This window comes from Macaca nemestrina, chromosome X (assembly GCF_043159975.1).
Source record: "Macaca nemestrina isolate mMacNem1 chromosome X, mMacNem.hap1, whole genome shotgun sequence".
NCBI lineage: Eukaryota > Metazoa > Chordata > Mammalia > Primates > Cercopithecidae > Macaca > Macaca nemestrina.
Genome location: NC_092145.1, coordinates 106439607 through 106463809, shown reverse-complemented (window position 1 = coordinate 106463809; position 24203 = coordinate 106439607). Strand labels below are relative to the sequence as shown.

The window sequence follows — 24203 nt, the reverse complement described above, 5'->3', positions numbered from 1 at the left end:
AAAAAAAAAAAAAAAAAAAAAAAGAAGAAAAAAGTATTGTAAGTACAAGGCAGGATAAGAGGTGGACAAAAGATCCTACAACCCACCACCTACTCTTCTTATTTCCATTTCTCTCTGATAAAAAGACTCTGTGGCAGGGCATGGTGGCTCATGCCTGTAATGCCAGGAGTTTGAGACCAGCCTGGCCAACATGGGGAAACCTTGTTTCTACTAAAAATACAAAAATTAGCTGAGTGTGGTAGCCTGTGCCTGTAGTCCCAGCTACTCAGGAAGCTGAGGCAGGAGAATCGCTTGAACCCGGGAGATAGAGGTTGCAGTGAGCCAAGTTCACGCCACTGCACTCCAACCTGGGCGATGGAGCAAGACTCTGTCTCAAAAAAAAAAAAAAAAAAATAGAAACTCTGTGATAACAGAAAGGTGTCATGATGGAAGCACATTCAGTGAGGAGGGCCGAAGATCTGTACACATCTACTTTAGCAAGTATGGTACAGGTGATTCATTTTTAAATCACAGAGCCTAGCATATAGTAGGCATTCAATATTTGTTGAGAGAATGAATGTCTTAACATCTAGTTATCAGAAAATTACAAACCTGGCCGGGCGCGGTGGCTCAAGCCTGTAATCCCAGCACTTTGGGAGGCCGAGATGGGCGGATCACGAGGTCAGGAGATCGAGACCATCCTGGCTAACATGGTGAAACCCCGTCTCTACTAAAAAATACAAAAACCTAAAAACCTAGCTGGGCGAGGTGGCGGGCGCCTGTAGTCCCAGCTACTCGGGAGGCTGAGGCAGGAGGATGGCGTAAACCCGGGAGGTGGAGCTTGCAGTGAGCCGAGATCGCGCCACTGCACTCCAGCCTGGGCGACAGAGCGAGACCCCGTCTCAAAAAAAAAAAAAAAAAAAAGAAAATCACAAACCTAAACTACCTTTTTTTTTTGTTTTTTGAGACACAGTCTCACTGTGACACCCAGGCTGGAGTGCAATGGTGCGATCTTGGCTAACTGCAACCTCTACCTCCCGGGTTCAAGTGATTCTCCTGCCTCAGCCTCCTGAGTAGCTGGGACTACAGGCGCATGCCACCAGGCCCAGCTAATGTTTGTATTTTTAGTAGAGACAGGGGTTCACCATATTGGCCAGGCTGGTGTCGAACTCCTGACCTCAAGTGATCCACCCGCCTCGGGCTCTCAAAGTGCTGGGATTACAGGCTTGAGCCACAGTGCCCAGTCCTAAACTACTTTTGATACAAATATACATCATTACAGATCGTAGGATTAGCCAAATAACCAAACTAAACTGAAAATAATGAAACTAAACTAACAGTAATTTATACTTAAAAAGCAAGAATAGGCTGGGCATGGTGGCTCATGCCTGTAATCCCAGCACTTTTGGAGGCCAAGGTGGGTGAATCATTTGAGGTCAGGAGTTCAAGACCAGCCTGACCAACATGGTGAAATCCTGTCCCTACCAAAAATACAAAAAAATTAGCCAGGCGTGGTGGCACATGCCTGTAGTCCCAGCTACTCAGGGGGCTGAGTCAGGAGAATTGATTAAACCTGGGAGGTGGAGGTTGCAGTGAGCGGAGATGGCGCCACTGCATTCCAGCCTAGGTGACAGAGTGAAAGTCCATCTCAAAAGAAAAAAAAAAAACAAAAAACCAAGAACAGCAACAATTGAAAATCAGAACTAAGTCACAAGCACAGTGAGTTTTATAATTTAGCACAAAAATAAGCCTTTACAGAATATGGAGGTCTACTAAGCCTTTAATTTTAGTTTATGACAAGAAACCAAATGAACCCTTAACTCATTTAGCAGGTTGTTAGTAAAGAGTACTTCATTTAGGACAGGCATGGTGGCTCACACCTGTAATCCCAGCACTTTGGGAAGCTGAGGCAGGCAGGATCGCTTGAGCCCAGTTCAAGACCAGCCAGGGCAACACAGTGAGACCCCATCTCCACACACACACAAAAATATTAGCTAGGCATGTTGGTGCGTGTTTGTAGTTCCAGCTATTCACGGGGCTGAGGTGAGCAAATCACTTGAGCCCAGGAAGTCGAGGCTGCAGTAAGCCGTGATTGTACCACTGCACTCCAGCCTGGGCAACAAAGTGAGAACCTGTATCCACAAAAAAAAAAAAAAAAAAAGAGTCCTTCATTTATACAAAACTTTATAAAATTTGAGAGTCCAAGGAACTAGAGTGCTAGTTACCTTTTTGTTTGTTTGAAACAGAGCCTCGCCATGTCTCCTAGGCTGGAGTGCAGTGGTGCGATCTTGGCTCACTGCAGTTTCTGCCTCCCGGGTTCAAGCGATTATTGTGTCTCAGTCTCCCGAGTAGCTGGGATTACAGACAGGTGCCAGCCACCATGCCCGGCTAATTTTTATATTTTTTGTAGAGACAGGGTTTCACCACGTTGGCCAGGCCTGTCTGGAAGTCCTGACCTCAAGTGATCTGCCCACCTTGGCCTCCCAATGAGCTGGAATTACAGGCATGAGCCACTGCTCCCTGCCTAAAGTGCTAGTTACTTTTTTTTTTTTTTTTTTGAGACGGAGTCTCGCTGTGTCTCCCAGGCTGGAGTGCAGTGGCGCCATCTCGGCTCACTGCAAGCTCCGCCTCCCGGGTTCATGCCATTCTCCTGCCTCAGCCTCCGAGTAGCTGGGACTACAGGCGCACACCACCAGGCCTGGCTAATTTTTTTTTGTATTTTTAGTAGAGACGGGGTTTCACCGTATTAGCCAGGGTGGTCTCTATCTTCTGACCTCGTGATCCGCCCGCCTCCGCCTCCCAAAGTGCTGGGGTTACAGGCGTGAGCCGCCGTGCCCGGCAGAGTGCTAGTTACTTTTAAGAGGGACAAGAAAGACTTGCATTTGAGGATCCTACTGTGGGCTTTCAGGAGGCAAGAGGCTCCTTGTGAACCACCAGTAACTGGAGACTAAGCATCACTGGTAGGTAAGGCAGTGGTGACCTTCCGAGAACCTGGCTTTAATTAAGGCTGTCTTTTGAGACTTACAAAATAAAATCAACACATAAAGAACAGAGAAAGGATCTGTAAAGTCATCTGAAAGGGATGGACTGGCTGGCTCCCTGGTTTTTAAGACTTGATCATGATCTGACTGAACAGGGAGTTACCAGAGCAGACTTTCACACTGTTCATCTAAGCCCAGCCTTGAGCTAACCACCCATACTGAATTTTGTCACCCTGAAAAACTAACTACAACTTCCAGCTTTATTACTTTTAAAGGGAGGAGCAATAGGTAACAAACACCTTCAACCACAGCAATGACACTCTGACCCAATCACAGAATCTTGCTATTTTATGATAAAATGTCTCCACTAAAATATCCTGTTTCACTGCCAGGTGCCGTGGCTCACGCCTGTAATCCTAGCACTTTGGGAGGCCAAGGCGGGCAGATCACCTGAGGATGGAAGTTCGAGACTAGCCTGACGAATATGGTAAAATCTCGTCTCTACTAAAAATACAAAAATTAGCCGGGCTGTGGACAGAGGGAGACCCTGTCTCAAAAAAAAAAAAAAAAAAAAAAAAAAAAAAATCTTGTTTCACCACAGGACAGATTGTCTGAATTATCAGGATCAGTATCTGAGCAACCTAGGCATGATTATGTATTCATCATTAAGCTGTAGTTCAGGTGCCACTGTAATTTATGCATATGTTGGTGTGTACATATGTGTGTGTGTGTGCATGTTTGTTTTCCTCACTAAACTGCAATCCTCTGGTGGCATGGATGGTGACATATTTCTCTCCATGCTTCTGGAGCTGAAGGAAGGGAAATGTGTCAAGTATATTCCCAGAGTGGAAATGGATACATCAAGCTACTATTGTCTACCAGCACTGGCCGTTTACTCTCACTGAGCTTCCTGCAAGCTCCTGTGTGCATTGCCTATAGGGAAGGAATGAACGGACAGCAACCATGAAGAGCCGGTCCATATGACTTACAGTTCTCTAAAGTAATAAAGTGGGTTCTGGTTTCCACATCAGTCACTTCATGAGTTTGGTTGGTGAGAGTCAAATCCCTGGGAACCAAGTACCTCTATGAAGAGTGGTCTTAGAAGTCAAAATGGACATAAGCTGCTCTTCAAACTACATAGCACAGAATATAAATGAGATGAGGCTGGGCGCTGTGGCTCACGCCTGTAATCCCAGCACTTTGGGAAGCTGAGGCGGGTGGATCACCTGAGGTCAGGAGTTCGAGACCAGCCTGACCAACATGGTGAAACTCCATCTCTACTAAAAATACAAAATTAGCCAGGTGTGGTGGCGCATGCCTGTAATCTCAGCTACTCAGGAGACTGAGGCAGGAGAATCGCTTGAACCCAGGAGGTGGAGGTTACAATGAGCCGAGATCACACCATTGCACTCCAGCCTTGGTGACAAGAGTGAAACTCCATCTTAAAAAAAAAAAAAGTCAATGAGATGAGATATATGTGAAACTGTTGATCCTATTATTGACAATAATGACTGGATAGATTATTATGACATAAATTGAGGATGGTAAATACCTCATTCTTAGGTACTGACCTGCAAATCCCCGGCTCCTCCCTTGAGGGGGAAGTGGCATGGAGCCCATAGCTCGGGAATAAAGTGAAACAGGGTAGAGAGAGGGCACCATAGGAGGCACAAAAGTAGGTGACGGAAGTAGAGCAGAAGGCGGTGGATGATTCATGTTGATTCCTTCAAGGATGCTCTGTCTCATCTTTTCCACTTTGGTTGCCAGGTCAGCCTTCAAATGAGGAAGAGTAATAATAGCAGCTGCCATTTTTCGAACTTGTCCCATGTTTTAGGCCCAGCATGGGGCACTCTAGGTACAGTCTCACAATTCTATTCCCATTAAGTGAACTGAGGCCTGTCGTTAAAGGGCTCAAAGCTACACACTCAGGAAGCCTGTCTGGCACCAAAGCCCTGACTCTTTACATGACATCATACTACCATATGAGTTCTGACTCAGGGCTTGTGATGTACATTGACTAGGTCAAGGAAGACAAATTTAACAATAAGAATTACTGATGGTCTATTACATGGCTGGCACTGGGCTGGGTCACTTCTAAGGGAGATGTAACAGAATTAGATAAAAGAGAAAATAAAAATCTGACAAATAAAAAGCCTTTTAACCTTCTCCCCCATATCCAAGATTGGAGATCCTGATACCTCTAGTCCAGAGGTCTGCAAACTTCTTCTGAAAAGGGTTAGATAGTAAATATTTTAGGCTTTGTAGGCTATATTGTCTCTGTCACAATTATTCCACTCGGCTACTGTAACATGAAAGCAGTCATAGGCCAGGCGTGGTGGCTCACGCCTGTAGTCCCAGCAATTTGGGAGGCCAAGGCAGGTGGATCACCTGAGGTCAGGAGTTTGAGACCAGCCTGACCAATGTGATGAAACTCCGTCTTTACTAAAAATACAAAAAAAATTAGCCAAGCATGGTGGCGTGCACCTGTAGTCCCGGCTACCTGGGAGGGTGAGACAGGAGAATCACTTGAACCTGGGAAGCGGAGGTTGCAGTGAGCCAACATTGCACCACTGCACTCCAGCCTGGGCGACAAAGTGAGAATCTGTCTCAAAAAAAAAAAAAGAAAGAAGTCATAGATGGTATGTAGATGAATGAATGTGGCTGTGTTCCAATAACATTTTATTTACAAAAACAGAGGGTGGTCTGTATTACAAAAAACAGGTGGTTTGTAGCACTATGGACAGCGCAAAAAACTATGGATAGTGACAAAAAACAGGAGGTGTGCTGGGTAGTCTGCCAACCCCTGCTCTAGTCCCTCAGCTCTTTTCCCCACCAAAATGGATAAAGGAGTTAAGTAAGGTTTCCTTTCCCTTGCCTCCCCTCATCTTCCCAATGTTTCATTAAAAAAAATCCCTTTGGGAGGCTGAGGCAGGTGGATCACAAGGTCAAGAGATTGAGACCATCCTGGCCAACATGGTGAAATCCCGTTTCTACTCAAAATACAAAAATTAGCTGGGCCTGGTGGTGCATGCCTGTAGTCCCAACTACTGGGGAGGCTGAGGCAGGAGAATCGCGTGAACCTGGGAGGCGGAAGTTGCAGTGAGCCGAGATCACGCCACTGCACTCCAGCCTGGCGACAGAGCGAGACTCCGTCTCAAAAAAAAAAAAAAAAAAAATCCTCTGCTTCTACTCTATCATCAACTTTACTATCCTCTTTTGTTTCCAAACACAGCTCCTTTACAAAAAAAAAAAAAAAATTGCTTGCAAAAGAGACAGACAGTTGGCCGGGCGCGGTGGCTCAAGCCTGTAATCCCAGCACTTTGGGAGGCCGAGATGGGTGGATCACGAGGTCAGGAGATCGAGACCATCCTGGATAACACGGTGAAACCCCGTCTCTACTAAAAAAATACAAAAAACTAGCCGGGCGAGGTGGCGGGCGCCTGTAGTCCCAGCTACTCGGGAGGCTGAGGCAGGAGAATGGCGTGAACCCGGGAGGCGGAGCTTGCAGTGAGCTGAGATCCGGCCACTGCACTCCAGCCTGGGCTACAGAGCGAGACTCCGTCTCAAAAAAAAAAAAAAAAAGAGACAGACAGTTTTTGTAAATAAGAGAAATGAAATCCTGAGTTGGAGGGAAGGTATATAGTATATCTGAATATTCCATGGATAAGAAATACTCAGAGTAAGAAAAAGGATATGAAAACTTCAAGCTCATCAAAAAAAACTTTCCAACATAAAATTTTACAACATGTACACATCAGACTATGGGCCTTTGGGACCACTGTTGACTTAAGTCAGGTTAAAGTGAGACATAGTCTCCTGCTTCCGCCCCATCCCTCTCCAATATGTCTGCTCCTTTCCCCTCCCTGCCCGTTCACTCCCACAGGAGATCAGAGCTAGTCCTTAGCAGCCTGACATGCTGGTACCTGGCCATCACAGAGCTCAACCAGAGATACTCGCTCTCGGCCTGCTTTAATTAGCTTGCTCTGGAACAGCTTGCCATCAAAGTAAATCCATGGACAGCAATGCTCCCAAGGGACTGGCTGGCCACAGGCATCATTAGCAAACAGAGCTGTGTCGACTCCACTCATGAAGAGGGCAGCAAGCTGGATCCCTCGGGCATCCAGTTTCTCAATCTGAAACCACCACAGATGAAATATTACTATTAAGAAACTACTATTCTTGGTAACATTTACTCTTATTCCTGTCATGTTGATTCTTCCAGTTAAATTTGAACATGCTGTCATTCAATGTAGACATCTCAGTGCATAAGCAGCTTCTATCCATGTCTTTCCCCTAAGATGATTTGAAAGGTACTCATTACAACATTAAAGACACCAACCTGAGACATTTTTATTTTCACCTGTCAAATTAGAAAAAAATGTACAAAGTAAAGGCTGAAAGAACACTCAATGCTGCTGCTGCTGATGCAGTGAAATAAATGGGCAATCATATAAAGCTGGTAAAAAATGTATATTACATGACCAGGTGTAGTGGCTCACGCCTGTAATCCCAGCACTTCGGGAGGCCGAGGCAGGCGGATCACCTGAGGTCAGGAGTTCGAGACCAGCCTGGCCAACATGGTGAAACCCCGTCTCTACTAAAAATACAAAAATTAGCCAGGCGTGGTGGTGGGCATCTGTAGTTCCAGTTACTCAGGAGGCTGAGGTGAGAGCATCACTTGAACCTGGGAGGTGAAGGTTGCAGTGAGCTGAGATTGCGCCACTGCACTCCAGCCTGGGCAACAGAGCAAGACTCCATCCCCCCCAAAAAAAAGGAAAAAAAAAAAAAGAAATGTATATTACAATTAAGCAATATGTATGAAGAACCCTGAAAACGTTCACATTTGTTGAGTTAGAAATTAAACTTGCAGATACCAACACCATGTTTCTTGTACAGCCTGAAAAACTGTGAACCAAAGAAAATTCTTTTCTTTACCGGGTGTAGTGGCTCATTCCTGTAATCCCAGTATTTTAGGAGGCTGAGGTGGGTAGATTGCTTGAGGCCAGGAGTTTGAGACCAGCCTGGCCAACATGGCAAAACCCTGTCTCTATTAAAATAAGTTAGCTGGTCATGGTGGCATTTGCCTGTAATCCCAGCTACTCAAGAGGCTGAGGCAGGAGAATCGCTTGAACCCAGGAGGTGGAGGTTGCAGTGAGCTGAGATTATGCCACTGCACTCCAGCCTGAGTGACAGAGTGAGACTCTGTCTCAAAAAAAACCTCTTTACCGATTACCCCGCTTCAGGTATTCCTTTACAGCAACTCTAAATGGAGTAAGACAACACATAACAGAGTAAAACTGAAAACCACCTAAGTCGCCAATATTTTATACATCCATATGATAAAATATTATTTATTAAAATTTTTAAGACACAGAAAATATGTGCTATGTGAAATGGAAAAAAGCCACAATATATAATTACATAAATACTACCTCAACTACGTAAAAAATGTATGACAGAAGACTGGAAAAAAACCTCAAAATTCCCACAGTGGTTATCTCAAGCCACTGTATTAGAAGACAGCTTTAACAGGAAAGTGTTTGCAGGTCCCCTCCTAGGTGTGGTTTAGCACGAGCAGTTATTCTAGGACAAGCAATACTACATTTACTGCAAAAAGCAAGCATTCACTGGTTGTCTTGAGTCTGTCTCATCTTTCCTTAGTTGACCTCACTTAAGATTTTGCAAGTCTTATTGAACTTGATCTTCTAGTTTACCTTGGGTGCTCAAAGGAACAAGGTTACTAAAGTCAAGGGAGGGATTAATGCATTAATGGCTACATTTATTGAGTACTGTGTATATAAAATATGTGAGACACTGGCCGGGTGTGGTGGCTCACGCCTGTAATCCCAGCACTTTGGGAGGCCAAGGTGGGTGGATCACCTGAGGTCAGGAATTCGAGACCAGTCCCACCAACAGAGAAACCCTGTCTCTACTAAAAATACAAAATTAACCAGGCGTGGTGGCGCATGCCTGTAATCCCAGCTACTTGGGAGGCTGAGACAGGAGAACCGCTTGAACCTGGGAGGTGGAGGTTGTGGTGAGCCGAGATTTGCACCAATTACACTCCAGCTTAGGCAACAAGAGGGAAATTCCATCTCAAAAAAAAAAAAAAAAAAAAAAAAAAAAAAAAAAAGACACTGTTCTAGGGGTTTTACATGGATTATTTTACATAGTATCCTCACAAACTGACATAGTTGGATATGTGACCCCTCCAAATTGCATGTTAAAATGTGATCCCCAATGTTGTAGATGGAACCTAGTGGGAGGTGTCTGGGTCATGGGGGCAGATCCCTCATGAATGCTTGTTGCCCTCCCTGTGGTAATGAGCGAGTTTTCACTCTATTAGTTCATGCAAGAACTGATTGTTAGAAAGAGCCCAGCACCTTGCCCTTCATTTTTTTTTTTTTTTTTTTTTTTTGAGACAGAGTTTTGCTCTTGTTGCCCAGGCTGGAGTGCAGTGGCATGATCTCGGCTCACTGCAATCTCTACCTCCCGGGTTTGAACAATTCTACTGCCTCAGCCTCCCGAGTAGCTGGGATTACAGGTGCCCTGCCATCACGCCCGGCTAATTTTTGTATGTTTAGTAGAGACAGGGTTTCACCATGTTGGCCAGGGTGGTCTCGAACTCCTGACCTCATGATCTGCCCATCTCAGCCTCCCAAAGTGCTGGGATTACAGCACGGCTGCCCTTCTCTCTTACGTGCCCTGTCTCACCATGTGACACGCTGGCTCCTCTTGTCTTATTCCCCTCACCTTCTATCATGAGTAGAAGCTTCCTGAGACCCTGACCAGAAGCTGAGTAGATGCTGGCACCATGTTTTTTGTACAGTCTTCAGAACAATGGACTCAATAAACCTCTTTTCTTTATAAATTACCTAGTCTCAGGTATTCTTTTATAGCAACACAAAATGAACTAATATACAATTGTACAAGTAAGGAAACTGAAGCTAGAGAGGTTAAGTAACCTGCCCAAGGTCTATTTTCTGGCTTTATTTTCTTCCTTATGCTTTCCTATACTTCTACTTAAAACTCAGTACCTATCACTAAAAGGAGATGTGTCTGAGTAAATAGACACAAGCAGGGGACACCAGGATATGTCCCTTATAGTGTATCTTGTAAGAGTCAGAACCCTTGCCATGGTCTATGGGCCAAGATTTATTTTCCTTGCATAATATCCATCTTTTCTGTCCATTCTCATTTATCAGTATGAGAGTAGTGTAGCAGGCACATGTTGGCTTTATTCATAGACATAAATATTTGGCTAAAGTAAATCAAACAGTTACCTGCAGAACTTACTATTTTCCTCAGCTTCAGGCAAAAAAAAAAAAAAAAAAAAAAAAAAAAAAAAGACCTCAAGGAGTGCTATAGGCTCATAAAAGAAAACTTAAATGAGGGTACATGAAATCACCTTGAGTTCTTGGAGTCGATCTGGTTCATAAAGCTGGGTAGACACTGCCTGTGCAAGGAACGTGTCTAGCTCATGGCGATGCAGGATTCGGCCACCAGGCCACTGAACCATGTACCTAGAAAATAAAAGCACTGCTATTAGGCCACAAAAGCTCACTTATTCATGTCACAAAAACTTATGAAGTTAAGAACCTATCATGAGCCAGTACTTGGCTAGATTTTGGCAATACTAACTGAATGAAGGAAAAAGAATCTCTGCTTTCGTTACTTCCAGTCTGGGTGGTAGAGGAAACAGTCATGTACATTGATAATGACAGGACAGTGTGTTAAGTACCAAGATGGAAGAATGCACAGAGTGCTTGCTATGAGAGCATAGAAGAGGGCCATGACTGTAAAGGTGAGAGATGGCATCCTGAGAAAAGTCAGCAAGAGTTCAGTTTCAAAGGGCCTGTAGAATTTAGTGAGACAAAAGGTGGGGAAAGGATGTTCCAGGTTGAGTGAAGAGTATGATGTGTGAAGGCCTGAAGGTGTGGTTCAGCACAATGCACCAGCTTCCATATTGCTGAAGTTAAGCATGTTTGGAGTGACAGGAGGCAAGATTAGCAAGTAGGCCAGATTGGCGGCAGCCTGAGGAACACTGAGGGCTTCAGGTGGTGGAAGGTGCGGTCATGAACCATATCATGGTACTCAAGACATGGCCCAGGATAAGTGAAGTTCACATAAAAGCCGAGAATGTTTTAATGGAAAGAGCATGCATTTTGGAGACAGAAGATCTGAATTTGAGTGTTGGTTCCTCCACCTACTAGTTGATAGCTATGGACAAATTATTTAACCTTTCTGAGCCTTGGGTTTCTTCATCTACCAAATGGGGATAATAAAATTTGCCCTGCTCTTTTTACAGGGTGGTTGTGAGGATTAAATAGAGTTGCTAAAGAAAAGAATGAAAAAAAAAAAGGTTGGGTGCGGTGGCTCATGCCTGTAATCATAGCACTTTGGGAGGCTGAGGCGGGCAGATCACTTGAGGCCAGGAGTTTGAGACCAGCCTTGCCAATGTGGTGAAACCCAGTCTCTACTAAAATTACAAAAATTAGCCGAGTGTGGTGGCGGGCACCTGTAATCCCAGCTACTCAGGAGGCTGAGGTAGGACAATCGCTTTAACCTGGGAGGCGGGGGTTATAATGAGCCGAGATTATGCCATTGTACTCTAGTGTGGGAGACAGAATGTGGGGGGAGGGGGGAGAGAGAAGGAGGAGGAGGAGGAGGAAACAATGACGATGAAGAAGATGACAACAAAGAAGAAATTGTGTGTGTGGGGGAAATAAAAAAGAAAGTAGACCAGAGAACAGAGACTCAAAAACAGGATTAAGGAATTTGGATCTTCATCCCGAAATTGTAGGAAGACACTGTAGGATTGTCAGAAGGACTGGTTTGATAATGACTGGCTCTGGTTATTAATATTGTTTCTTTTTTTGGATTTATAGTTCCTTGATTTACCTTTGCCCATTCTTTCATTTTTGACCTTTCTATCTTATTTCATTGGCAAAATGTAAAGCAAAAATAGAAGAAAATGAACACAAATGCAAGTACAGTGCGAAACTTTTATATACCACTATTAAGCTATAATATGTAAACCATACCTAAAATACATTTAAATTTGCAGAAGATTTGAATAGTACAATAAATAAGGTTTAAATACTTGACTGACTTAATACAAAGAAAACACATTCTTTTTAAGTGCCCATATGAGTTCCCATGAGGTCTAGGATCTTGCCTGTTTGCCTTTGTTTGTGTTTATTATCCTTTATTTATTATGAACTATCTAGCCAAGTACATGGCATAGAATAGGTATTAATAAATATTTATTGGAAGAGCGACTGATGCATTAATCAGGTCATGCCAAGCCAAAAACAAAACAAGACAAAACTCAACAAAAATCCTTCAAAGCAGAATTTTACCAGTCATATCCTGAACCACTGTGCAAGAAAAATTGACCTAAAGGAGCCAAGTGTGGGAGAACAGCGAACTCACAGAAAGACTAACACAATGCAAGGGGTGTGATTTTAGAAGCTGAACAGATTGTTCTGGGTGCTCTGAGTCAGTGACTAAATTTACCTCAGAGAATCTAGATAAGGCTCCACAGAGGAGGGAACATTTAATTTCCTAGGGATTGGAGCTTTTTGTTTGGTTTGTAGTTTAATGTTAATTTGCAATTTTAAATGTCTCTCTAACCTTAATAGACTACATGTCAGAGTGGATGCTTAATAGATGTTTTCTGAACTAATAAGTCAATGTCAGGATATTTATAAGGAAATGCTAGCTCCATCTTTGGGCCCGCCCTACTATTCAACTACTCTTGAATGAATTATGAGACAGAATGTAGGGTCTAATGAGTCACAGGAGTGAGAGGCTCAGAAATGGGGCAGCAGGAAATAATTATTAAATCAACCAATATTTATTGATGCTTCATCATGTGCGATTTTTGGAATTATATGATTCCACTGGGGATTTTCCCTGGAAAATAACAGCATTACTTATTCCCAAGGAATTTCCTCAATTTTAATGATGACAGCTTTATTATTGCTATTAGTGTTACATTACTACAAATATTACATACAAGCTTTAATATATGCAGCAAACTATAAGTTATACATAAGAATAACATTTACTAAATGCCTCTGATATTCTAGGTACCTTGCTAAGAACTTTAGCTACAAAGTATGTCATGGCAAAGAATGCAAACTTGGAGACTGACATCCTTGGTTCTAATCTAGGTTCCACTACTCCTTTTCTTTTTTCCTTTTTTTTTTTTTTTTTTTTGAGACGGAGTGAGTCTCGCTCTGTCGCCCAGGATGGAGTGCAGTGGCAGGATCTCCGCTAACTGCAAGCTCCGCCTCTTGGGTTCACGCCATTCTCCTGCCTCAGCCTCCCGAGTAGCTGGGACTACAGGTGCCTGCCACCATGCCCGGCTAATTTTTTGTATTTTTAGTAGAGACAGTGTTTCACTGTGTTAGCCAGGATGGTCTCGATCTCCTGACCTCGTGATCTGCCTCCCTCGGCCTCCCAAAGTGCTGGGATTACAGGCGTGAGCCACTGCACCTGGCCTCCGCTACTCCTTTTCTATGTGACTCTGGGCAACTAAATCCCCTGGACCTCTGGGGGAATTAGTTTGCTAATCTTTAGAATGAGGATGGCACCACCTACATCTCAAAAGGTTGTAATAAGTAAAGGAGAAAAAGTACATAAAAGCACTAAGACTAGCCTGGGCTAGTCTTTTTGTAGAGACCCCCATCTCTACAAAAGATTATTAAAAATTAGTCATGGCAGCCAGGCACAGTGGCTCACGCCTGTAATCCCAGAACTTTGGGAGGCCGAGGTGGGTGGATCACGATGTCAGGAGTTCAAGACCAGCCTGGCCAACATGGTGAAACCCCATCTCTTTTTTTTTTTTTTTTTTGAGACGGAGTCTGGCTCTGTCGCCCGGGCTGGAGTGCAGTGGCCGGATCTCAGCTCACTGCAAGCTCCGCCCCCCGGGTTTACGCCATTCTCCTGCCTCAGCCTCCCGAGTAGCTGGGACTACAGGCGCCCGACCCCATCTCTACTAAAAATACAAAAATTAGCTGGGCATGGTGGTGCGTGCCTGTAATCCCAGCTACTGGGGAGGCTGAGGCAGGAGGGCAGGAGAATGGCTTGAACCTAGCAGGTGGAGATTGCAGTGAGCCGAGATCGTGCCACTGCACTCCAGCCTAGGTGACACAGCAAGACTACATCTCAAAAAAAAAAAAAAAAAAATTAGTCATGGCTCATGCCTGTGGTCCCAGCTACTCAGAAGGTTGAGGTGGGAGAGAGAATTACTTGAGCCCAGGAGGTCAAGGCTGCAGTGAGCAGAGATTCCACCACTGCATTCCAGCCTGGGTGACAGAGCAAGAACTTGTCTCAAAAACAAAACAAAACAAAACAAAAAAAACCCCCAAAACCAAAACAGCACTCAGCATAGCGCCTGGCACAGCAGGTGCTCTTAGTTACCATTTGTAACTGAACGAATTATGGTATAATCCTTTCTTTACAATTTGGTAAAGTTCTTCTTTTATCATATATTACATTCTCATACATACAAAAATCTGTTCCTATCCTATTTATTCCATGTCTATTTCTCATGCCAGCATCATAGTGACTTAAATTTTAAATGTGCTTTAATACTCGGTAGCTCCCCTTTTACTCCACATCTTTTTTTTGGAGACAGGCTCAGGGCAGTGGTGTGATCACGGATCACTGCGGTATTGATCTCCCAGGCTCAGGTGATCCTCCCACCTCGGCCTCCTGAGCAGCTGGGACTACAGGCTCGTGTCACCACACCTGGATAATTTTTGTATTTTTTATTAGAGTTAGGGTTTCGTCATGTTGCCCAGGTTGCTTTTAAACTCCTCAGCTCAAGTGATCCGCCTGCCTTGGCCTCCCAAAGTGGTGGTATTACAGGCGTGAGCCACTGCTCCCAGCCCACATCTTTTTTTTGTTTGTTTTTTGAGACAGAGTTTCACTCTTGTCGCCTAGGCTGGAGTGCAATGGCACCATCTCAGCTCACTGCAACCTCTGCCTCCCGAGTTCAAGCAATTCTCCTGCCTCAGCCTCCCAAGTAGCTGGGATTACAGGCATGCGTCACCATGCCTGGCTTATTTTGTATTTTAAGAAGAGATGGGGTTTCACCATGTTGGTCAGGCTGGTCTTGAAATCCTGACTTCAGGTGATCTGCCTGCCTCGGCCTCCCAAAGTGCTGGGATTACAGGTGTGAGCCACTGTGCCAGGCCACATCTTTTAATTTTAAATAACATTTACAATTTTATTCTATAGCCGGGCGCGGTGGCTCAAGCCTGTAATCCCAGCACTTTGGGAGGCCGAGACGGGCGGATCACGAGGTCAGGAGATCGAGACCATCCTGGCGAACACCGTGAAACCCCGTCTCTACTAAAAAATACAAAAAACTAGCCGGGCGCGGTGGCGGGCGCCTGTAGTCCCAGCTACTCGGGAGGCTGAGGCAGGAGAATGGTGTAAACCCGGGAGGCGGAGCTTGCAGTGAGCTGAGATCCAGCCACTGCACTCCAGCCCGGGCTACAGAGCGAGACTCCGTCTCAAAAAAAAAAAAAAAAAAAAAAAAAAATTTATTCTATATACAAAAGTATATTACAAAAGCTTAAGTTCATTCTCGTTCAGAAAATGTAAAAAAGCATAAAGAAAATTAAAAATATGGTGTGAGTTGGCTAAAAGTAATAAAATAAAAAAATATTAATAAGAAAAATAAGGCCAGGTGTGGTGGCTCATGCCTGTAATCCCAGCACTTTAGGAGGCTGAGGCAGGTGGATCACTTGAGGTCAGGAGTTTGAGGCCAGTGTGACCAACATGGTGAAACCCCTTCTCTACTAAAAATACAAAAATTAGCCAGGTGTGGTGGCGTGCACCTGTAGTCCCAGCTAGTCGAGAGGCTGAGGTAGGAGAATTGCTTGAGCCCAGGAGGCAGAGGTTGCAGTAAGCTGAGATCATGCCACTGCACTCCAGCCTGGGCCACAGAGCGAGACTCTGTCTCTAAAAAATAAAAAAATGAAATAATTTGTAATCTTATCATTTAGATATAAGCACTGTTAAGATCGCTATGATTGTGGCTTCTTTACTCCTGGCATCTGAATTCTCAACTTTTTCATACTATATACAGAATATCGTATCTTGCTTTTTTTACTCGACATTATACGATGAGAAATTTTTGTTCATTAAATACTTTTCAAAAACATGATTAATGACTGCATGTTCAGCATGTGGGTATATCAGTTAGCTTAAACATTCCTGTAAATTACTATTAATATATTTTCTTTTATTATAATACTACAAAGATATTTACATATTAAATCTTGCCTGTATCTCTGATTATTCATTCCCTTAGCATAGATTCCTAGAAGTGGAATTATTAGGTCATAGGTTATATTCATTCTAAAGGTCCTTAATACACACAGCAAAATTGTTTTCCAGACCAGACCCAATTTACATCCTATCCCAGCAGTATATCAGCATTGACTGTCACCGTTAATCACTGATGATTTAATGGGCAGAAAATAAGTCTCTCATTATTTAAACTTCTTTGATTGCTAAGGATGAGGTTGCATATATTTCTCAAACACTTATCTACTTCTATGACTGATCTATGTCTATCACAGACATATTAATTTGCCTGTTCTGTCTATGCCCCTTCTCAGATAACGTAAAGCCCTATTTTTTTTTTTTTGAGACGGAGTCTGGCTCTGTCGCCCAGGCTGGAGTGTAGTGGCCGGATCTCAGCTCACTGCAAGCTCCGCCTCCCGGGTTTACGCCATTCTCCTGCCTCAGCCTCCCGAGTAGCTGGGACTACAGGCGCCCGCCACCTCGCCCTGCTAGTTTTTTGTATTTTTTTTTTAGTAGAGACGGGGTTTCACCGTGTTAGCCAGGATGGTCTCGATCTCCTGACCTCGTGATCCGCCCGTCTCGGCCTCCCAAAGTGCTGGGATTACAGGCTTGAGCCACCGCGCCCGGCCAGCCCTATTTTTATAACACTGACAGCTATTTGGACAAGGAGTGGATACCTGATCCAAGTGAAACAATTCATGGCTTGCCAATCAGAGTCTTCAGAATTTGAGCTAAGTGATGCATCGACCTTATAAAACACATGCAGAAAGAAGAGCTACCTATGCAGGCCCAGGAGAGAGTGGGCAGTCTCTGTTCCTGCCTTTCCAGGACCATTCCCTGTGTATACTACTTTTCTTGTCCTTGGATGACTAGGAGACTACCTGTTATACCTTTACGTAAAGTAAGATAGCTAGAGTGGGCTGGACATGATGGTTCATGCCTATAATCCCAACACTTTGTGAGGCGGAGGCCAGGAGTAGCAAGACCCCATCTCTACCAAAAAATGAAAAAAAGAGAGGAAAAGTGAGAGAGCTAGAATGGCTTCTGTTTCTTCTAAGCAAATGAGTCTGAGACTGTCATTGACCCATCTGTGCTATCTTAGATACCTATTCTGATATCTAAGTCTTTTTTTTTTCTTTGAGACAGAGTCTCACTCTGTCGCACAGGCTGGAGTGCGGCGGCACGATCTCAGCTCACTGCAAGCTCTGCCTCCCGGGTTCACGCCATTCTCCTGCCTCAGCCTCCCAAGTAGCTGGGACTACAGGCGTCCGCCACCACACCTGGCTAATTTTTTTGGTAGTTTTAGTAGAGATGGGGTTTCACCATGTAAGCCCAGGATGGTCTCAATCTCCTGACCTCGTGATCCGCCCACCTCAGACTCCCAAAGTGTTGGGATTACAGGCGTGAGCCACCGCGCCCAGCCTAAGTCTTTATATATTGTGAATATTAACAGTGTCCTAACTGTTGCAAATATTTCCCCGCTTAGTTTTTTTAATTGTATGTATTTTGGGACATAGATACAGTCACAGTTAGTGATCTTCTCCTTTTTATATCTTCTTTTTTGAAGGAGGACTCAGTCTTTATTTATTTATTTATTTATTTATTTATTTAGAGATGGAGTCTTGCTCTGTCGCCCAGGCTGGAGTGCAGTGGCGTGATCTCAGCTTACTGCAAGCTCCACCTCCCAGGTTCACGCCATTCTCCTGCCTCAGCCTCCTGAGTAGCTGGGACTACAGGCGCCTGCAACCACGCCTGGCTACTTTTTTGTATTTCTAGTAGAGACGGGGTTTCACCATGTTAGCCAGGATGGTCTCAATCTCCTGACCTCGTGATCTGCCCGCCTCGGCCTCCCAAAGTGCTGGGATTATAGGCGTGAGCCACTGCGCCTGGCTTATTTTTTTTATATTACTTTTTTTTTTGAGACGGAGTTTCATTCTTGTTGCCCAGGCTGGAGTGCAGTGACACGGTCTCGGCTCACTGCAACCTCTGCCTCCTGGGTTCAAGCGATTCTCCTGCCTCAGCGTCCCAAGTAGCTGAGACTACAGGCATGCACCACCATGCCTGGCTAATTCTGTATTTTTAGTAGAGACGGGGTTTCACCATGTTGGTCAGGCTGGTCTCAAACTCCTGACCTCAGGTGATCCACCCACCTCGGCCTCCCAAAGTGCTGGGATTACAGGCATGAGCCACTGTGCCCGGCCTATTACGAATAATTCTACATGAACATTTGTGAACATGTTTTTGTGTGGACACGTGTCTTCATTTGATGTTCCCATCAGCAATGTATGAGGGTTCCAATTTCTCCACATCCTTTTCAACACTTGCTGGATGTCTTCTTTTTAAATCTCCCACTCCTGATCACTTGTCTTTTTGATTATAGCACCTGAATGGGTGTTAACTGGTTTCTCATTGTCGTTATGATTTGCATTTCCCTGATGATCATTTTTTCATGTGCTTACTGAACATTTGTATTTTTTTTTTTTTTTTGAGATGGAGTCTCGCTCTGCTGCCCAGGCTGAACTGCAGTGGTACAATCTCTGCTCACTGCAATCTCCCCTTCTCAGCTTCAAGCGATTCTCCTGCCTCAGCCTCCTGAGTAGCTGGGATTACAGGCCCCCACCACGCCTGGCTAATTTCTGTATTTTTAGTAGAGACAGGGTTTCACCATGTTGGTCAGGCTGGTCTCGAACTCCTGACTTCATGACTTGCTCTCCTCGGCCTCCCAAAGTGCTGGGATTACAGGCGTGAGCCATAGTGCCCGGCCGACATTTGCATATGTTCTTTGGAGAAATGTCTATTCAAATATTTTACCCATTAAAAAAATCGATTTATTCATCATTTATTGCTTTACTTGTAGGAATTTTTTTTTTTGAGACAGGGTGTTGCTCTGCTGCCGAGGCTGAAGTGCAGTGGCATGATCATGGTTCACAACAGCCTCTACCTCCTGGGCGTAAGCAATCCTCCCACCACAGCCTCTAGAGTAGTTGGGACCACAGCTACGCCTAGCTGCTTTTTAAAGATTTTTTTGTAGAGGTAGGGTCTTGCTATGTTGCCCAGACTGGCCTCAAACTCTTGGATTCAAGCAATTTTCACACCTCGGCCACCTAAGGTGTTGGGATTACAGACGTGAACCAAGGTGTTGGGATTACACACATGAGCCAGTGTGGCCAGCCAATTGTTTGAGTTGTAAGAATTATTTATATATTATGGATACTAGGCCCTTATCAGATACATGGTTTGCAAATATTTTCTCTCGTTCTGTGGGTTGTGTTTTCACTTTATTTGTAGTCTTGTTTCTAGCACACAAATTTTAAATTTTGATCTAGTCTAACCTATTTTTCCTTTTGTTACTTATGCTTCTGGCATCATATCAAAGAAACCACTGCCTAATCTGAGTTCATGAAGAATTATAGCTCTTGTCTTCTAAGAGTTTTAAAGTTTTTAGTCTGACATTTAAGTCTATGATATATTTTGAGTTAATGTTTGTATATAGTGTGAAGTAGAGGTCTAACCTATTCTTTTGCGTGTTAATATCCAACCATCTGTTGTAAAGCCTGTATTTCCCCCATTGAATTATCTTGGCATCCTTGTCAAAAATTAATTGACCACAAACAGCACAGTTTATTTCTGGACACTCAAATGTAATTCCATTAATTTATATGTCTATCCTTATTCCACTGTTTTTGATTACTATACCTTTGTAGTAAATTTTGAAACTGTACAGTGTTTGTTCTTTTTTTCAACATTATTTTGGCTATTCTGAGTTTGTATTATTGGTCCGTTTTCTTTTGCTTATAACAGAATGCCTGACAGTGGGTTATATATAAAGAAACTGAATTTATCTCAAAAGTCCAAACTCTCATCTGTGAGCCTGTGAAATCTAAACAAGTTGTCTACTTCCAAGATCTTAGAATTGGCCTGTAATCCCAGCATTTTGGGAGGCTGAGGCGGGAGGATCGCTTGAATCCAGGAGTTTGAGACCAGCCTAGGCAACGCAGTAAGCCTCCATCTCTATAAAAGATTTAAAAATTAGCTGGCCATGGGCTGGGCGTGGTGGCTCACACCTGTAATCCCAGCATTTTGGGAGGCCGAGGTGGGCGGATCATGAAGTCAGGAGATGGAGACCATCCTGGCTAACACAGTGAAATCCCATCTCTACTAAAACTACAAAAAAAATTAACCGGATGTGGTGGCGGGCACCTGTAGTCCCAGCTACTAGGGAGGCTGAGGCAGGAGAATGGTGTGAACCCGGGAGGCGGAGCTTGCAGTGAGCCGAGATTGTGCCAACACACTCAAGCCTGGGCGACAGAGCAAGACTCCATCTCAAACAAACAAACAAACAAACAAAAAAACTAGCTGGCCATGGTGGTAAGTACCTGTGCTCTCAGCTACTCAGGAGGCTGAGGTGGGAGGACTGCTTGAGCCCAGGAATTTGAGGCCCCAGTGAACTGCACTTCAACCTGGGTGACAGAGACTCTGTCTTAAAACAAACAAACAAAAAACACACACATACACACATACAAAACAAAACACAAGATCTTAGAGTTGGAGAATAATCTTGTTTGACTCCATGTGGGGCCTCCTGGACACACTGTGGTGGAAGCCCAACCCGCAAGGCCTCAGATAGCCCCGTCTGTATGGGTGCAGAGTATAGGCCACATGGTTGCTCAAACTGGTTGGAATCCATTGCCTGAAGGTTTTCCAGGTGGGCAATGCATGCTGCCAGTGACCCCACAGTTCTGGGGACTCAGTGGCAGTCCCGCTCCCATGGCTCCACTACGCATTACCCTGGTTGGAGACTCTGTGGCAGCTCCAACCTTATGTTCCTGCTGGGCATTACTACAGTAGGGGATCTCTGTGGTGGCTCTGGCTCTGCAACAAGTCTCTACCTGGGCTCCCAGGCTTTCAATGAGATCCTTTTAATGGGTAGAGGTTGCGAAGCCTCTACAGCTTTTACTTTCTGCCGGCCTGCAGAATTATCATGTGGATGCCACCAAGGTTTACGACTTGTACCTTCCTGAGCTGCTGCCTTCCTGGGCTGAGGCATGAGCCACACCTGGGGCCATGTGAGATATGGCTGCTCCAGCTGGAGGGGCTGAGATGAGGGAAGCAGCTTTCCCGAGTTGGCACAGGGCAGCTGTGTCCCAGGCCTCCTCCACTCCCAAACAATTCTGTCCTCCTAGGGCTCTGGGCCTCTAAAGGGAGGGGCTGCCTCAAAGATCTCTGAAGTGCCTTTAGGGCCTTTTCCTCGTTGTTTTGACTATTAGCACCTGGCTCCCTTTTAGGCATAAAGTGGTGGCTCCTCTGCATCCTTGGTTCCACTCCTGAAAACTCTTTTTCATTCTCTACCACATGGCAAGGCTGTGAATTTTCCAAATGTTTCTGCTCTGTTTCCCTTTTCTGTAGCAGTTCACTGTAAACAGTTAGATGTAACCATGCAGTAGCCTGAGCACTTTGCTGCTTAGAAATTTCTTCTGCCAGCCGGGCGTGGTGGCTCAAGCCTGTAATCCCAGCACTTTGGGAGGCCGAGACGGGCGGATCACGAGGTCAGGAGATCGAGACCATCCTGGCTAACACGGTGAAACCCCGTCTCTACTAAAAAAAATACAAAAAACTAGCCGGGCGTAGTGGCGGGCGCCTGTAGTCCCAGCTACTCGGGAGGCTGAGGCGGGAGAATGGTGTGAACCCGGGAGGCGGAGCTTGCAGTGAGCTGAGATCCGGCCACTGCACTCCAGCCTGGGTGACAGAGCGAGACTCCGTCTCAAAAAAATAAAAAAAAAATAAAAAAAAAATAAGAAATTTCTTCTGCCAGATACCAGAATTCATCATTCTCAAGTTTGGCCTACAACAAAGCCCTTGGACATGGACACCGTCCAGCCAAGTTCTTTGCCAATATATAACAAGGATGGCCTCTACTTCCATTTCCAATACCTCGCTCATCAGTTCCATGTGAAACCTTATCAGAATGGCCTTTACTGTCCATATTTGTATCACCATTCTGGTTGTAACCATTTAACCAATCTCTAAGGAGTTATAAACTCTTCCTAGTCTTCTTGTGTTCTAAGCCTTCACTAGAATCTTGGCTTTTTGTAGCCTGCTCCTCCAAATTCTTCCAGCCTCTGCTTATTACCCAGTTCCAAAGCTGCTTCCACATTTTCAGGTATTCATTATCAGAAACAGCCACACTTCTCAGTACCAATTTTTTTTTTCTTTTTTTCTTTTTTTAAGAGCCAGGGTCTTGCTCTGTCACCCACCCAGGCTGGAGTGCAGTGGCGTGATCATGGCCTCCACCTTCTAGGCTAAAGTGATCCTCCTACCTCGGCCTCCCAAGTAGCTGAGACTACAGGTGCATGCCACCATGCCTGGCTTTTTTGTTTTTTTGTAGAGATGGGTGTCTATGTTGCCCAAGCTGGTCTCGAACTCCTGGGTTCAAGTGATCCTCCCACACCTTGGCCTCCCAAAGTGCTGGGATTATAAGCATGAGCCACTGTGCCCTGCCTCTTAAGTCTATTTTCTGTTGCTTATGGCAGAATACCTGAAACTGGGTAATTTATAAAGAAAAGGAATTTATTTCTTACAGTTATGGAATCTAAGAAGTCCAAGGTTGGGGGGCTTCTTGCATCTAGTGATAGCCTTCTTGCTGGTCATATGGTAAGGGGGCCGATCATGCTTATGTGCTATATGAGGTCTCTCTTCTTATAAAGCCACCAGTTCGCCTCCCATGATAACCCATTAATCCACTAACCCATTAATCCATGAATGGATTAGCCCATTTGTGAGAGTAAAGCCCTAACAATTAAATCACATCTTAAAGGCACTACCACTCAATACTGCCACACTGTGGATAAAGTTTCAATACGAGTTTTGGAGGGGACATTCAACCACAGCAGGGTCCCTTGTATTTACGTTTTTTTTTTGAGACAGAGTTTCTGTCGCCCAGGCTGGAGTGCAGTGGCGTGATCTCGGCCTCCTGGGTTGAAGCGATTCTCCCGCCTCAGCCTCCTGAGTAGCTGAGATTACAGGCATGCACCACCACACCCAGCTAATCTTTGTATTTTTAGTAGAGACGGGGTTTCACCATGTTGACCAGGATGATCTCGATCTCTTGACCTCGTGATCCGCCTGCCTCGGCCTCCCAAAGTGCTGGGATTACAGGAGTGAGCCACCGTGCCCAGCCTGTATTTACATATTAATTTTAGCATTAGTTTGTTCATTTCTGCAAAGAAGAAAGCTGGGAATTTGGATTCCATTGCATATGTAGATAAATTTGGGTAGTATTGCCATCTTAACAATATTTTATCTTCTTTTTTTCTAGTCAGAAATCAATAAGAAGGATTTTATCTTATCCATGAACATGGGGTATCTTTCTGTTTACTTAAACCTTTTATAATTTCTTTTAACAGTGTTTTGTAGTTTTCAGTTTGCCTATATCTCAGGCAACTGAGGTATTTTGCCTTTCCTGTCACCAAGATTGTTAACTGTCTCTGACAATACTCTAGGCTTAAGGCTTGTATATTCTCATTTAAAAAAATCCTTTCCTAAAAGAAATAAAACAACCAAAAAAAAATCCCTTTCCTATCTCAAGGTCAGTAAATAATTGCTTAGCTTTTATTCTGCCTTTTATCTTTTTTCACATTTATCTTTATAATTAATCCATCTGGAATGTATGTGAGGCATGGCTCTAAATGGATGTTTTCTCCCCAAATACAAATCCAATTCTCTAAATAATTATTTAAAAAATGCATCTCTTCCTAATTGATTTGTGATGCTTCCTTTAGCATATTTTAAGTTCTAATGTGTCAAGGGTCTTATTCAGTATTATCTGCCCTAAAACAACGAGCTGTCAATTTTTGTGACAATATTACATTATTTTGGTAAGAGTTTATAATATACTTCGGTATGTAATACGGCCAA

At 44.3% G+C, this 24203-nt stretch overlaps 1 protein-coding gene across 3 annotated transcripts in view; it reads right to left on the bottom strand.

Moving 5' to 3' along the window:
• Nucleotides 1-24203, bottom strand: part of LOC105493780 (family with sequence similarity 120 member C) — a 124367-nt gene that overhangs the window by 17305 nt on the left and 82859 nt on the right. Inside the window, exons 11-13 of one of the 3 annotated variants that reach the window (XM_071089348.1) lie at nucleotides 10369-10483; nucleotides 6884-7093; nucleotides 4532-4733 (exon numbers count right to left, since the gene is read on the bottom strand). In XM_071089348.1, the coding sequence (XP_070945449.1) occupies nucleotides 4532-4733; nucleotides 6884-7093; nucleotides 10369-10483 (527 nt within the window). The remainder of the gene's footprint in view (nucleotides 1-4531; nucleotides 4734-6883; nucleotides 7094-10368; nucleotides 10484-24203) is intronic. The other 2 variants (XM_071089349.1, XM_071089350.1) reach the window with 2 other exon arrangements.